The sequence below is a fragment of the Armigeres subalbatus genome, chromosome 3 (assembly GCF_024139115.2).
Source record: "Armigeres subalbatus isolate Guangzhou_Male chromosome 3, GZ_Asu_2, whole genome shotgun sequence".
Classification (NCBI taxonomy): domain Eukaryota; kingdom Metazoa; phylum Arthropoda; class Insecta; order Diptera; family Culicidae; genus Armigeres; species Armigeres subalbatus.
This window is the reverse complement of record NC_085141.1, coordinates 61439669-61454772: the sequence shown is the minus strand read 5'-3', so window position 1 is coordinate 61454772 and position 15104 is coordinate 61439669. Positions and strand designations below refer to the sequence as shown.

The 15104-nt window shown below is 37.5% G+C and overlaps 1 protein-coding gene and 2 long non-coding RNA genes across 5 annotated transcripts; 2 read left to right on the top strand and 1 right to left on the bottom strand.

Moving 5' to 3' along the window:
* Window positions 1–277: 277 nt before the first annotated feature.
* Window positions 278–1810, bottom strand: LOC134220141 (uncharacterized). The gene is made up of 5 exons (XM_062699134.1): window positions 1678–1810; window positions 1162–1606; window positions 776–1027; window positions 452–703; window positions 278–384 (listed from the first exon to the last, which is right to left on the bottom strand). Exons 2-4 carry the CDS (start codon window positions 1332–1334, stop codon window positions 502–504), a joined length of 627 nt encoding a protein of 208 aa, XP_062555118.1. The 5' UTR covers window positions 1335–1606; window positions 1678–1810; the 3' UTR covers window positions 278–384; window positions 452–501.
* A 7068-nt stretch (window positions 1811–8878) lies between these two features.
* Window positions 8879–11855, top strand: LOC134227835 (uncharacterized). Of its 3 annotated transcripts, XR_009983776.1 has the most exons (5): window positions 8879–8926; window positions 9015–9493; window positions 9589–9715; window positions 9783–10521; window positions 11265–11855. It is a non-coding gene; the product is annotated as an uncharacterized LOC134227835 (long non-coding RNA). The 3 variants fall into 3 exon arrangements; XR_009983774.1 differs by lacking the exon at window positions 11265–11855 and having other exon boundaries at window positions 9783–10980; XR_009983775.1 differs by lacking the exon at window positions 11265–11855 and having other exon boundaries at window positions 8879–8930; window positions 9783–10980.
* A 932-nt stretch (window positions 11856–12787) lies between these two features.
* On the top strand, window positions 12788–13670 carry LOC134225111 (uncharacterized). The gene is made up of 4 exons (XR_009983170.1): window positions 12788–12914; window positions 13006–13106; window positions 13180–13365; window positions 13475–13670. It is a non-coding gene; the product is annotated as an uncharacterized LOC134225111 (long non-coding RNA).
* Window positions 13671–15104: the final 1434 nt, after the last annotated feature.

Here is a 15104-nt window from a genome sequence, read left to right as displayed (position 1 = left end):
TGACGTGCACGCTTACTTCAGTTCACCCAAATATGGGTGAAGAGTACCTAAAATCGCCAAAAAGTGCACATACCTAGATATGGGTGAAGTTGCATTTACCTATATATGGGTAAACCGAGCGAGGAACAATTTCTAGGTGATTTTCACGCATATTTGGGTACTTTTTTATTCTTTTGTATGCATACATCCATGGAATAGGAATCAAATATTGGATTCAAAATTGTAATTAAATTAAAAGTAAGTCAAATTAAAAAGACAAGGTCATTTAAATTTATTAAATTATTCCAATATGTAGATAGATACAATTAATCTAATGTATACAACCCTATAGGTAGTTTCTGCTCTAATCGTAGACTCCACATCGTGTCATTCATTGGGTGTTTCCTGAAAAACAAAGTTGAATATTATATTTCGCATAGCATGTTAAGATATTTCTTCCTGTTCCACTTACCGATATGCGTGGAATAAGCTGAACAACTGCTGAACCTTATAAAAATGTATTTAGTCACCGGATTCATCACAGGTATGACACTCCCGGCTCCGTTGGTGTAATGCAGTGTATATATGATATTGATACATTCCCCCGCTAGTGGTATATTGCGGCACATTCCTGTTATGAAACCCAAACAGTGTTTTCTCGTTGTGGAGATTGCAGCAGAATGTGGGTGGTGGCTCGGGTGATGGTCCATGGCGAATCCGGTTCCTGAAAGGTATGAAAACGAAAGATGGAGTGTCATTATGGAAGTTAGAGGCATGGACAATCATTAACACTCACATGTTGATGAGGTACGTGTCATGGTCGCTGATTTGGTGGGTATAGTGGATTTCCACATCAGATGTGCGCTCTTCATTGAAGCTGATTTCGTTGGGGTGGATGGGGTATTCATACTGGTATATCGTTGGAAGAAAAACGAAGAAATCGTTATATACTCCTAAAGTATCTTGCCTCGTACCCGGGTCGTCCGGGTGCATTACAAAACAAGCCTCCCGGCGATAAAAGAGAATGACAGTATTTTCACTGTTGATTCTGAAAATAAGAGAAAAACATCATGAGAATAAAACAAATACGTATTTGATGGAAATGATTGTTAATATTATTCATTATTCAGATTAATTCCGAACTGATTCTACCAAGGGAATAAAAATTTCATATCTACTTACCGATGAAGGGACACCTGTCTCGTGATTTGACATTTTACGCAGAAGGGCATAGCCGTGTTCCGACCCGTAATTGAGCCGTGATTTATCGTAATTGACTGTTGACCAGTAGATGATTCATAGAGGACACTATTGGTTGTCGATCTTCCGGAGGTTGGCAGAAGTTGAGACGGCATAGCGCTGGATTTTTATTGATAGTTGTCCGGATGTTTGAAAGCGACCGATAAAGAACAAAAAATTTTCGTCGGTAGCTGATTCCACTCATTGCTTGAAGATCAGATTTATACGGCCGTTGTAGAAGAAGGATGATTGAAGAGGATGACTGCTGATTCGGTACATTCTATTGGGTCACGGATCCGAGGGCTCCACAAGGATCGTTAGAGGCTCGAAAGAACTGCTGGCAGCTGCTGGCTTGGGGTTCGTCCGTTGCGTATAGCAAATCCGATATCTTTAAATAAATAAAATAAACAATAAATAATCTGAAACAGGATTTACCTTCTTAATTAGGATTTTACTCACCGCTCGCTTCTCGCTTCATGAACTGCAGGACCGGTTTAATGATTTATATTCAGAGCTTGAAATAAGAACAACAAAGTCCTATTTTTCAACCAAATATGAGTAAATTAATTTACCCATAAATTGGTAAACTCACTTCACCAACAATATGGGTGAAATTTACCGATTTTCTCAGTATATTTCACTCATAATATAAGTAAAGTTTTCAATACTCAAATATGGGTAAATCAACTACTCATAAATAGGTAAATTGATCTAAGCGTGTGAGAAGAGTCGTATAGCCCCATTTGAATAACATGGTCACCTCACGTGAGAATGGCTAAAATCGACTCACCTCACGTCACTCGACTCGTAGAATAAGCCCAATTATAAATAGCAATTTAATTGGGGGTACAATTTATTTGATCCTAATCCAAATAAAGCAAGACCAGAGGCAAGGCCATTACACTATTATTTTCATTACTCTAATAAATGTAATCCATTTGAGTTTCTTAATATGAATCAAAAGGCTGCACATAAAATCCATCTTGACGATATCGGCTATAATTCAATAGCGTTGCACATAGTTTGCATGTACGAAAGTAACTGGTCATATTTTAAGTGCAGGGCATATATATGTAATGTGCGTTTTTATTTGAGTGTAGGGAGTAATGGGTCAAACCACAGATAACAGATATTGAAGCTAGAGCAAATTTTATTGAAAATCCTGTGTAAACTTTTGAATTTATATACGTTGGCCCACTACTGCCATCTACTCAACTGATTGCGGCAGTACATAAGGATGCAGCTGATTAACAACCGTCGAACGCAGCCAATGCATTTGACAGCCGCATTCGGGCTGCGTTTTCAATAACAATGATCATTGCGCCATCTGCAATCGATTGCCAAACGCGGTCCCAATTTAAAACACATTTGAATTAACGGTTGCGGATGTTTACACACGTATCGGATGCCAGCCTCAATATCTGTTATCTGTGGTCAAACACAATTGATACGTTTGCGTGCGTTTTGACAGTTTTCCCATGGGAAAACTGTCAAAACGCACGCAAACGTATCAATTGTGTTTGGCCCATAAGCCTGCCATCAACGAACAAATCAAGCTTAAAGCCCTCTAAGAAATCTGAGTCCGACAGGAGCTTGACATCAAAGGGAGGATCAGTGAGACAGAGTCCGATCTGAGTCTCAGCAGAGCAAGAGGATCCGCCTTACATCTCGCGATTCTGCACCGTTTGCGTCGAGCCCGTCTGGCTTCGAACATGCGAAATGGTTTTGACGTTTCAGCCTGATATGGGTCCGACGTCTTGCTATGTAACGTCAAGCCATGTCGAGCTCCTTATTTGGGGTTCTTCTTCTTGTTTTTTCTTTTTCTTTCATCAATGAGCTCGCTGACGTCAAATCATCTTTCTCTTTCAAGCGTTTAGAAAGGATATGATCTACTTTCATCGTTTTCCGATGAAAACAAATCATATTCTTCCGACGCGCTTGAAAGAGAAAGATGATTAGACGTCAGCCAGCTCCAGTTTTGACCTTTGTTTTCAATGTTGGAAGGTTGAAAATAAAAACATTATTTTTATTTTATTAAATCAAAATTATTAACAGCTGTATAGTCACGCTTTTTAATAACTCGGGCTCTGCGACACCGGTGGATTCCTGGATCAGATTCATGGTCGAACGATGATCAGAAGGAACTGCAGTTCTGGTCACAAATTTCGGAAGTATCCCGCCGGGAAGATGTTGAAGTGTGTGTTTCTTGAAGTGTAGCTATCCGGTAAACGCTGCTATGATATTCGGAACATTATTGCTACACAGAGAAAAAAAAAGTTGGGATTCCAACTGTTTTCTAGTTTTATTTTAACAATATGAAAATTTTGGTGTTTTTAAGAGTAAAACCACAGATAACAGATATTGAAGCTAGAGCAAATTTTATTGAAAATCCTGTGTAAACTTTTGAATTTATATACGTTGGCCCACTACTGCCATCTACTCAACTGATTGCGGCAGTACATAAGGATGCAGCTGATTAACAACCGTCGAACGCAGCCAATGCATTTGACAGCCGCATTCGGGCTGCGTTTTCAATAACAATGATCATTGCGCCATCTGCAATCGATTGCCAAACGCGGTCCCAATTTAAAACACATTTGAATTAACGGTTGCGGATGTTTACACACGTATCGGATGCCAGCCTCAATATCTGTTATCTGTGGTAAAACTTTTCGTTCGAATGAAAAATTGATTGATTTGAAAGTTTTTTCTCAGTGTAAAATTTTCATTTTTACAGTGGAAGCTCTCAGGCCGGTCCCAATCCTGAAGTTGCAGTTTCAGTTTGGTACTGCTTGATGTTATAAAATTTATAACTGTCAAAATAGAACTACAACTTGGTGCCCGCAACGCAGAGTTGTAAACGAAATGCAACTTGGTTTTATTTTTTCATAAAACAAAAATAAAACAAACTAACGTTTTTCGCGGTAGTATTTACCTCGCATACGAACAATAATGAGTTTGTCCATCATCTCAAACAAACAAACACAATTAAATAAATTTGAAACTCAGTTTCATTCAAGTTTCAAATCAGGTTTTATTTGCAACAAACCAGTCGAGCAGTTGCAAATCAGTTTCAAAAAGTGCTCGAAAAATAAAACTGCAACTCTGCGTTGCGAACTGCTAGTTTCAGTTCTAGTTTGTTTTCCAAACACGCCATACAAAACCCAACAGCATTGCGACCGGCCTCAAAACGAAATTTATAAAATAATCAAACACACTTCGAGATTTCACATTTTTTGGCAACTCTGGCAGATAAAAATATCCAAACGATCCAAACTGGCATCCAACGACTATCTGTGACAGTTGTAAAAAAAAGAAAATTCCCGCCGAACTCTCACAAATTTTATTTCTTCGATTAAACAGGTAAGTAATTTGTCTCAAAGTAAAATAAATTAATATTAATGGTTTTAATTTGATATTTACAGCTTCGCATTATTCGCCAGTGGAAAGTGGAACATATGGAAGTGAACGTAATGTCAGCAGCAGTGAGAAATTCGTCGCAGAGTTCCGCATTAACACAACACTAGGATTACCGTCTCCATCAGCAGCACCGTCATCGTTTCCATCCGAAAGTACTTTTCCCGTCGCTCGGAGGCGAGTTATTTTCCGTACGGAACCAAGCTTGAGCTAGCGCTGCAAACATAGTGATATAACAGGCGAACGGCAATGGACGTCCCTACAACGATGCTGCAGCAGGAGATGTGGGAATTCGAGCAGAAATGCAAATGATGAAGGTGGTACGGGACGGTCGTAATAGTGATGGGATGAGATATCTACATTGTCGCAGAGTATCAACGAGATTAAAATTAGAGTCAGTGCAGTTAGGAAAAAATAAATTTATCCAATATCTGTGGTAGTCTGTAATTTAAAATGAGATAATAAAAATGATAATAAAAATGAAACTATTTAATTGAATTATTGATTAATTGTTAATTTTGACAAATAATAACTAAAAATGAATATTTATACAACTTGTTGCTTTAAAAGGATCACTTGATGATTCAAATAGAAAAACTACTTTTGATTTGAGAGGAAAACTTTTATTTTGAAAAGCAATCGGTTCTGGCCAATGTAACGTTTTTACATTAGTAAATTTAAGGGCATCTTTAGTAAAGTCACAGATAACAGATGTTGAGGCTAGCATCCCATACGTGTGTAAACATCCGCAACCGTTAATTCAAATGTATTTTAAATTGGGACCGCGTTTGGCAATCGATTAGAGATGGCGCAAGAATCATTGTTATTGAAAACGCAGCCCGATTGCGGCTGTCAAATGCATTGGCTGCGTTCGCTGCATCCTTATGTACTGCCGCAATCAGTTGAGTAGATGGCAGTAGTGGGCCAACGTATATCAATTCAAAAGTTTACACAGGATTTTCAATAAAATTTGTTCTAGCTTCAATGTCTGTTATCTGTGGTAGAGTTATAAATCGTATGGGAGTTAGGCCGGTCGCAATGCTGTTGGGTTTTGTATGGCGTGTTTGGAAATCAAATTAGAACTGAAACTAGCAGATCGCAACGCAGAGTTGCAGTTTTATTTTTCGAGCACTTTTTGAAACTGATTTGCAACTGCTCGACTGGTTTGTTGCAAATAAAACCTGATTTGAAACTTGAATGAAACTGAGTTTCAAATTTATTTAATTGTGTTTGTTTGTTTGAGATGATGGACAAACTCATTGTTGTTCGTATGCGAGGTAAAAACTACCGCGAAAAATGTTAGTTTGTTTTATTTTTGTTTTATGAAAAAATAAAACCAAGTTGCATTTCGTTTACAACTCTGCGTTGCGGGCACCAAGTTGTAGTTCTATTTTGACAGTTATAAATTTCATAACATCAAGCAGTACCAAACTGAAACTGCAACTTCAGCATTGGGACTGGCCTTAGGAAATGAAATTGAAACTGTAAAAATGCCATCTTCAACAGACGTTATAGTTTTAAAAATTCGAACAGTTTCGTCGGGAAATTTATAACTGGAATACTGCTCAGTTGTATTTTTGCACGAGTTTGCAACATAATTTACTCGAGTTTTATTTCATTCAAAACAATTGAAGATGACGTCATCGGCTACAAAAATTCTATTTCATCGACATCCTAACAGTTTGACATTTGAATTGGCCTCGGTAGATTATTTTTTCGTTTTCCAGTATAAAACATGTGCAGCTTATAACTGCTACTGAAGATGCATTTCTTGTTCTATATCTTTGACAGTTATAAAATGTAAAACTCGGGAAATATATATAACTATAACTGTAACATTACTAAAGATGCCCTAACAGTCCTATACTTTCTACTGAAAATCACTAACTCATTTTCTTAATTTTACCCACGATTCTTTTAGTTTTACCAACGATTTTTTTTTTGTGTGTACCCGAGAATGTACCGCCAGATACAGTGATCGTTCGCTAATTGGGGCACGACCTCACCCCAACTAGCGAATGCCGTTCGCTAATTGGGGCGTTTTGACAAGCGTCAATGTTGTTTACTTTTTGCATTGAACAAAGGAAAATTTTACGCACCAGAAAATTTCGATCCCGCCAAACACGGAAACAAAACGTCAACGCGTTTTTGACATAATATTCTGACGTTTAGCTGCTTTTTAATTGGGTTTCGCCCCAATTAGCGAACCCCCAACTAAAAAGCGCCCCAACTAGAAAAACCCCAATTAGCGAACGTTCACTGTACTGGTACAACAGCCTTAGCAAATGCCTTGTGGGCCCGGGAAGTATCAAACAATGCTTTGGACGCATTACTCTTTACTTGAAACACGCTCCAGCAGTTCCGTTTATGCCCGAAGAATGGATCTCGCATTGAATCTGGAAGGAAACAATTAATGTAGGCTGCAGATCAATGCTTTGCAGTTTTTTTTATCTACCTCCTATGCACGGTATCCGATTGTTGGCTAATCCGAGGCGCGGCAGCCAACGAGGGGCGATTCACTTGTGTATTTTCGATTCAGGCCAACGTATTTGATCACGTATTGATGTATTTTTTGGGTATTTAAACGCATTGTATGCAATAATGTATTTTTGAAAATTAATGCATTTCTCCGTGTATTTTAGTATTTAAAAGTATTTTTATCAAATAAAGGTATTGAAATCGAATGATCGTATATTTCAAATTACTTTTTGACGTTTCATTGTTTACGTTTGATTTCATGCTGAAAAAGCGTTCCAAGACAATTATTCGGTTTTGATTCCAGTTCCAAGATGATCTTTTGGATTTTTTGGATGAATTTGTAAATTTCTTGTAGAATGAAAAAATACTGGGATGTTTAGAATGTGCTGCTCGGTTTAATCCGAGCAACTTCACTTTTTGCTGACCATCACAAATATGCGAATACTCCACAGCCCATTGTCGGTAGCATCTTTCCCGAACCCGTGGCAGCTTGGTCAGTGCTATGTTAAGTACAAAGTACAGAATGTATGGATCAAGGCAAAGTCGATGCGCAAGTTGGGCTCGTTGGGGTGGAAATCAATCACGATCATTGGCGGTCGTCCTATAGTGGTGGCCACTGGCCGGGTGGCTACGGATTCGAGTATTGCGTCAGTGAACAGGACAAAGTTTAAGCCGATAGCGTCAGTCACTTTCTTCGGCTAGCTGGTATAGCTATTAGTGGACAACATTTAGAACATGAAGAACGGCACAAGATTTTCAAAGCCAAAAAATCGTGGAACAGACTCCACATCCCGCAAAAAACACGACAAAACCCGTACAAGATATGTCGTCTTTTTGTGGGATATGTAGTTTTTATCGGGATTTTTCAGCTTGGGAAAACTTGTCGATCGCGGTCCTCTTGATTTAGAGCACAGAAAATCCTTAAGACTTTTCGCATTTTCGCATCTGAACGGTAAATAAAATTGAAATAAAATTGTTAAATAAGCTTTATTTTTTTTGCTATAGTTGAATAACAAGATGAATTCGATTTCTTATCACCGCGGAATATAATTTGCTACACTTTCCAGAATACCAAGTAGTTTTTGAAATAAAATACAAAATGTCGTACACTGCTAGAAAAAACATTTTGATTTTCATAAGTCTTGCCTTATGAAACCCCATGAATTCATTATATTTAAATTTCATAAGGTACCAATGGAAACCATAAGTCTGCCTTATGAAATTCATAGCAATTTATTGTGTAAAATTATCATAAGGTATTCTTATGAAAAAGCCTTGTTCATTTCGATGTTCATCCTGACCTATATCCTGACAGTTACCAACGAAAATGGATTGCTTTCTGGCGCAATTTTTATTTATGTTCGAATTATTTACACCAGAAATATCTTAAATCCTACTGAACAAAATTGATATTAATATTTCACAATTACCAATTTCCATCGATTATTTTGTCGAAGTATACGCGTTAAATCTTATATATAAAAATGAAATGGTCTGTGTTCGTATCCGCATAACTCGAAAACGGCTGGATGGATTTTTTTCATTTCTTCAGCAGAAACATTCGTTATCGTTTCCGACGGGTTTATATGATATTTCCTAATAAGAAAATCACGAGTTAGGTTGAGTAAATCGTGAAAAACCAAAATTAAGATTCGTATGGAAATTTCATATGGGCAGTTCACAACGCGCATTTTCGCCTACTATGCAGGACAACGTCTGCCGGGTCGACTAGTGCTTAATTATTTCTATGCACAGCATGTACATTCTAAAGCCGTGGCATTCTTTCAGCCAGATGTTTTCCCCCGTCATCAGCGTAAGTATGTTTCGATTGAACTCACAAAATTATACCTATTAATCAAATATTGAATTTCTCCTTCTAATCTTTCTAATATTTATTTTAGTAAAAGTAAGAGTACGAACATCCTGCGCTATCAGAACTCAGGGATGACCAACTAGCTGGAAGCAACTATTTGAGCCATGAATCGATTCGACCAAGGTCCTCCGGAAACGAAAACAACTTCACGATCCCCGCTGCTAATGACCTTTTCCTTTTTCCCACGGTGAACGGTGTCCTCTACTGTGCAACGTTTGAAACCCGGTCAACTGGCTCAAGATGTTCAACTTCTCACCCATATACCAGCCATCCGCATCGGTAGCCCATCTCCGTGGATCAAGTTTACGACACATCTGTCATGTACATCACCTCGACACCTTACAACACAGCAACAAAAGACAATCAAGTCTGTATGGACTTCAACGTCTACATACAAATCAGTAAAAGTGCATTGTCCTTACTCCGCGTTTCATAGTGCATTTTACTGAACCCGGATAGACGATGCAAGAAAGCGACTATTATGGGGTTTTGAAGAAAGCCATCAAGGTAATATTCTGTCGAATATTTTAGAAGTATACATGAGAAGAACTAGGTACATGACATAAACTTACATAGCTAAATACAATCTTTTCATTATTCAGATCAGGAAAAAAAACATTTGCCGTTACTATGAACTGCATCACCGTTGTCAGGAGGAACTCGGACGATATAAATAAGGAAACTCTGGTACGCGTATAGGCTAATGGAACTTCGGTCAGCAATGTATATGTAATATTTTTAATCAATGGCTAATATTTGAAGGTAAGAGTAACTATGTTTTTCTTATCCTTTACAGGAATTCCATGGAAGATTCGGAACAGGAAAAGAAGCCAGGTGTACTTTGACCCGCAGCTAAGCCGGAAAAGACGTTAAGTTAAAGTTGGCCTCCGAGAATCCGAGCACAAGGTGAACATCAAAAAGAGCATACGATTTGCCTGCACTGTCGCTGAGCAAAAGGGGCATACGGAATAGAGTGACCGGTAGACATGGCTTATCACAGAAAGCAATTTCTCAGTTAAGATCAGAACTTTGTGTAGTAAGGCATTTGTCGCTAATCATCTAACTTCGGCAAAGAGAGCATTAAGAACCATATAGCCGCAGTTCCCACGAACTACAATGAAATTTATCAAGGAATTTCTGCCTAATTTTGGAGATCCTGTCATTACCTTCTTGTATAGTGCATGACGATTGTGAACTGGGTGTCGTGTCGTATATCCTGCTTGCAATCATAACCTAGTGTACTGCCTACATAAAGGATACAGGATACAGGAACCGTTATTATAACCTTATACGATGCCAATGTTGCTTCTGCTCGCCAATATGCTTCTGCTCGTATTTGTGTGGCAAATCGATCTCAGAATTACGTGCAGTTTATTCATTCGTGTGACAAAGTTTTGCTAGTGGACCAGCTCTTTTTGATTGTTCTGCAACTCCAATATAGTTTGTCAATGAAAACACGAGTGTGCTTAGATGTTCGATCATGCTTCAAACTCACGCTCCCAGTGTATGATAGCAGAAACCGAAATAGCAAACAGGTAAAGGTTCACGACAAAGACTTCTTTAATGGCTCTACATTCCAACTGGAACTTGGCCTGCTTTTCAACTTAGTGTTCTATTAGTATTTCATCAGTTATTAATTGAAAACTCTTCTATGCCTGCTATTGCATGAGTGTGTATCTTATGTGGCAAGTACAATGGATACACTATATGTACCCAGGTAGTCGAGACTGTTTCCTACCCTAAAACATCCTAGACCGGACCGAGAATTGAACTCGCCATCTCCGGATTGACAATCCTACGCCTTTGCTTGCAAGGCTAGTGAAGACCCCATCACCGCATGCTACTGGGAGACCTCATAGACCCCACGACAAAGACTAAGCAATACATAATTCTTGTAGTTTTTTCTTCATGGTTCATGGTTTTGATGGTTCAAACTTGGGATTTCCAAGACCTATTACGATTGCCATAACTGTGGCGATAATGTTCATTCAAGAGGAATATTGTGCTTCCAGTTGAAAACCGAAGTGAGCTCTCGCGACGATTGAGTTTTTCCTTATTTCCTGATTTCGCAACTGCATCGCGACTAGTGCGCATCTATGCCACCGCCGTGCGCCATGATGCGCACTAGTCGCGACGTAGTTGCGACAAAAGGAAACGGGAGAAAACTCGATTGTCGCGAGAGCTCACTTCGGTTTTCAACTGGAAGTACAATACATCATATTATATTTTACAGTTGAAAGAGATTCAGTTTCATGTTGGTGTAGTTAAGGTATAAAAGTTTCAGATCCGTATTTGACTTCTCCGGAAGCGATTTTAAACGGTTGCAAATGCGATCGAATATGTGATTTTGTCCAATGCATTTCCTATATTAGTGCTGCCATTTTTAATTTCATTCTTACTCGACTTACTCTTAAATCAATTAAGATATTGATTATGTATAGCAATTTCGTCATCGTGTTCTTCCCAAGTACTGACCGTCATACGGTCACTTAACGTGCCACTTATACCCTATAGGAATAAAATTCATATATAGTGTTAGTAAGTTAGTAAATAAAAATGATTAAAAAACATATTTCATTATTTTGTTTTCAAATTAAAATTTATTTTAAGTTAAAACATTGTCACACCGTATAAATAAGAATTTCATAAGGCAGGGTTATGAAATTTCATAAGGCAGGCTTATGAAATTTCATAAGGATAATCAATGAAAATGTTAAGGCAACTTTAAGATAAACATATGTCTCATTATGGGCATAATTCATTCAAAGTTCATTTTGTTCCATAAGGCAACCTTATGGTTTTCAATCAATTATCTTGTGGCTAATTTCCATAAGGTAAGTTAATGAACTTCGAAAGGTTTTTTTCGGCAGTGTATTTTTTCTCAGAATATTTAATTTTTCTTGCTTTTCCATTGTTTTGCCTTGTTTTTGAATTTTCGTGTATTTCAGTGTATTTTTGCCTTTCTCGTACAACAAAGTTGTACCGAAAGGCTATCATTTCACTCCAAAATCGAACTTTTTATAGAAGTCTCGGAGACCCATGATGCTATATTGTCTATCCGGATAAAAGTTAGACCGATTTTTATACCGAAGTTGGATTTTTCTCCAGATACAGGCAACTTTCCCAACTTCGGAAATAGTGCGCTAGATTCGCCTACACAGAAAAAACAAAAATTGTTTTAATGAAAATTTTATACTTTATATTTGAAAGTTGTTCTGTTTTGATCAAAATAAAAGTTTTTTTCTCATTTTGAAAGTGATATTTTTAATTTAAAAGTTTGAAATTCCTGTTCGGAGTATAAATTTGAAAGTATCTTCTTTCAGTGTGAAAATTATAGACCTGTCAAACTTCTAAGAGTAAAATCAGCAGTGATTCAAATCGTTCGGGGCTGTCAGTTTGAATATGAATCTGAAACATTGAATTTCCCAGCAGCTGTTCTAGATTCAGTTTTTATACCAGTCAACTGTCAAAAAATAAAACTGGTATAACGCTCCGTTCTATTTTCTGCAGATTTGAACCACGATTGAATCACGAGATTCAAATATTTTTCAATTGTTTTGGTGTATGAATGCGTCATTTTATCTACGGATCAACCCACTTTGCAATTACGGCACTTTTCTTGGCAGTAACATAATGATTTCAATTAATCGAAAATTTGAAAAACATGAATAGAACACTGCTGGGGAAACAAGTGAGTTTGTTCTATATTGCTCCAGATGCAAACTAGAATAGTGGTCGAAAATTTAGAATCAAACTGAATCACTCCTGATTTCACCCTAAAACAGATACGATAAAGAGTGTGCGTGTGGAATGGAAGAAAAGCGAAACAATAAAAACAAATTCTCAAACTGGAGTGCCGAAATTTTAATCGTTTTGATGTTGTGCTGAATATTCTTCTGATTGATAGAGAATACTTAATAAACATAAGGTAGGTGAAAAAAGTCCGATATAAATCGGTATAGTGATAATTTAGGGAAATACCAATGTTATAATACCAATAATTATTCCTTTGTAAACAGCCGAAATGAAAGCGATGACATATCCTGGTCTGTCGTGAACGCTGAGGTCAAAACTAGTTTTTTCCTAATGGATATCTGCTGCAGGCAATGGGCAGTGAAAGGTAAGTTTTATTTAAATAAATAATCGAAGTTGCTGTAAACCAATAGTGAAATGTTTTCCATTAATATTGACAGAGACAATCCATCATGATTTCCTCCACGTAACTTCGAGTGCAGTTTCAGCAGAAGGCGAAGCAGTAGACTGTTTTATTCGAGAATTTGCTGCCTGTTGGCTTCAAGGAAGATCATAGCCAATGGCATTTGAAGGGACCCGATTTGTATCACATGATAGGCATGTTCCTGAAAACCATGCATTGGATAGTAAGTATCTACACATTCATCAAATACATTTGCTTCCAGTTTTTCCTTTTTTCCCCGACAAATTAATGATTTATGACTTTTTAATTTGTATTCGTATGATTTGTTTCAGCGAAATTTGTGTTATATTCCTGACCACCAATAAATGGAGCTAAGCGGATCAATATGGATCGGGAGATCTATCATGATAACCTCAAGGATGAAAGCTCTCGTGGAAACAACGGGTCGGGTCGACAGTATAAAAATGTTAACCTTGCTTTAATTTGATTAATAAAATAATTCATGGTTGCAAATTCATTCTTGATTTTACTGGTCTGAAAATATAAAGAAATCGTCATTTAAAACAATAATAAATATACTTTTAGTTTTTGTAGCGTACCTCTTTCGATTTGACGGTTCTACAATTCATAAAGAAAGTTTAAACTTTTAAAAGTTTAGTTTCAGTGTGGCTTTAGGTTACTTCTAAAAACAAAAGTTGTTGAACTTTTATTTTGATTTTTCGCAACTCTCTACGAAAAAGAACCAACAAAACTTTTTATTTTAACCAATGGATTTTTTAATTCAACCAATGGTATTTCTTTGTGTGTAAAGATGCGCTAAACAAGACATCAATTAGTTTGACAGATAAAACTTCGGAAGAAAGTTCGGTTCGGAAGTCCCGACTTCCGAATTCTAAGTTGGTGCTACGCCGACAATATACCAATCGACTCAGCTCGTCGAGCTGAACAAATGTCTGTCTGTCCGTGTGTATGTGTGTGTGTGTGTGCACACGACAACCGAAAAACATTAGCCACTTTTTCATATAGTAATTCTTAACCGATTTTCTCGCAACAAGTTGCATTCGATGGGGGACAAACCCTAGTTGATCACTATTGAATTTGATAACGATCGACCATTGCGTTTAAAAGTAATTAAGAAAATGGAATCGAACTATGTAAGCGCCATATAAGGTTGGTGTCTTGGCTAAATGCGAGAAAGGCAGTGTCACCACTCGGTGATTTAGGTTGGGTTTTTGCATTAAAAATTATTTTCGAATTTTTCGTGTAATAATGCATTTTTTTGAATTATTTGCATTTTTATGCATTACTTTTTTTCGCATTTTCGAAGCAGTCATAAGTATTGATGAACACATTGGGGTATTTTCAAGCATTTTACGTTGCATATTGTTGCATTGGAGTACACATTCATATGCATTTCACAGTGCATTGATGCATTAGTGTACGCATTTCAATATTTTACCATGCATTTGTAATGGTTTCGTACTTCAAGTTTGACGTGGAGTTGTTATGTTTTCGAGCGCTGACAGTTCTTTATGGGTTTTTACAGTAGAGAAACAGAGAGGAGTGGATGGGGGCCATGTTTCTTGCAAACTCTGATAGATAGCAGAGCAATGCATGGGATTTTCCACAGGAGAGAAGATAAGAATTTGCGTCGACTTCGCGAATTTTCTTCATTATTCCACACAAATAATTTGGTTGTTTTATTGAATCTTTTGTCGTTCGTTTGCATGATGAAGTATTATTACGTGAATATTTAAGAGCCCCGCACATAGGAAACGTTTGCGTTGCGTTTGACACATTTCCCATGGGAAAACTGTCAAACGCAACGCAAACGTATGCTATGTGTGGGGCTCTTTACTCGTATTTACACTATCATAGCGTCTTCGAAAAAATCCCAGATCTACCCGTCTCACTGGCAAAGTGGGGTTAGGTCGCGGCCTGACAAAATATAAAATAATCGTG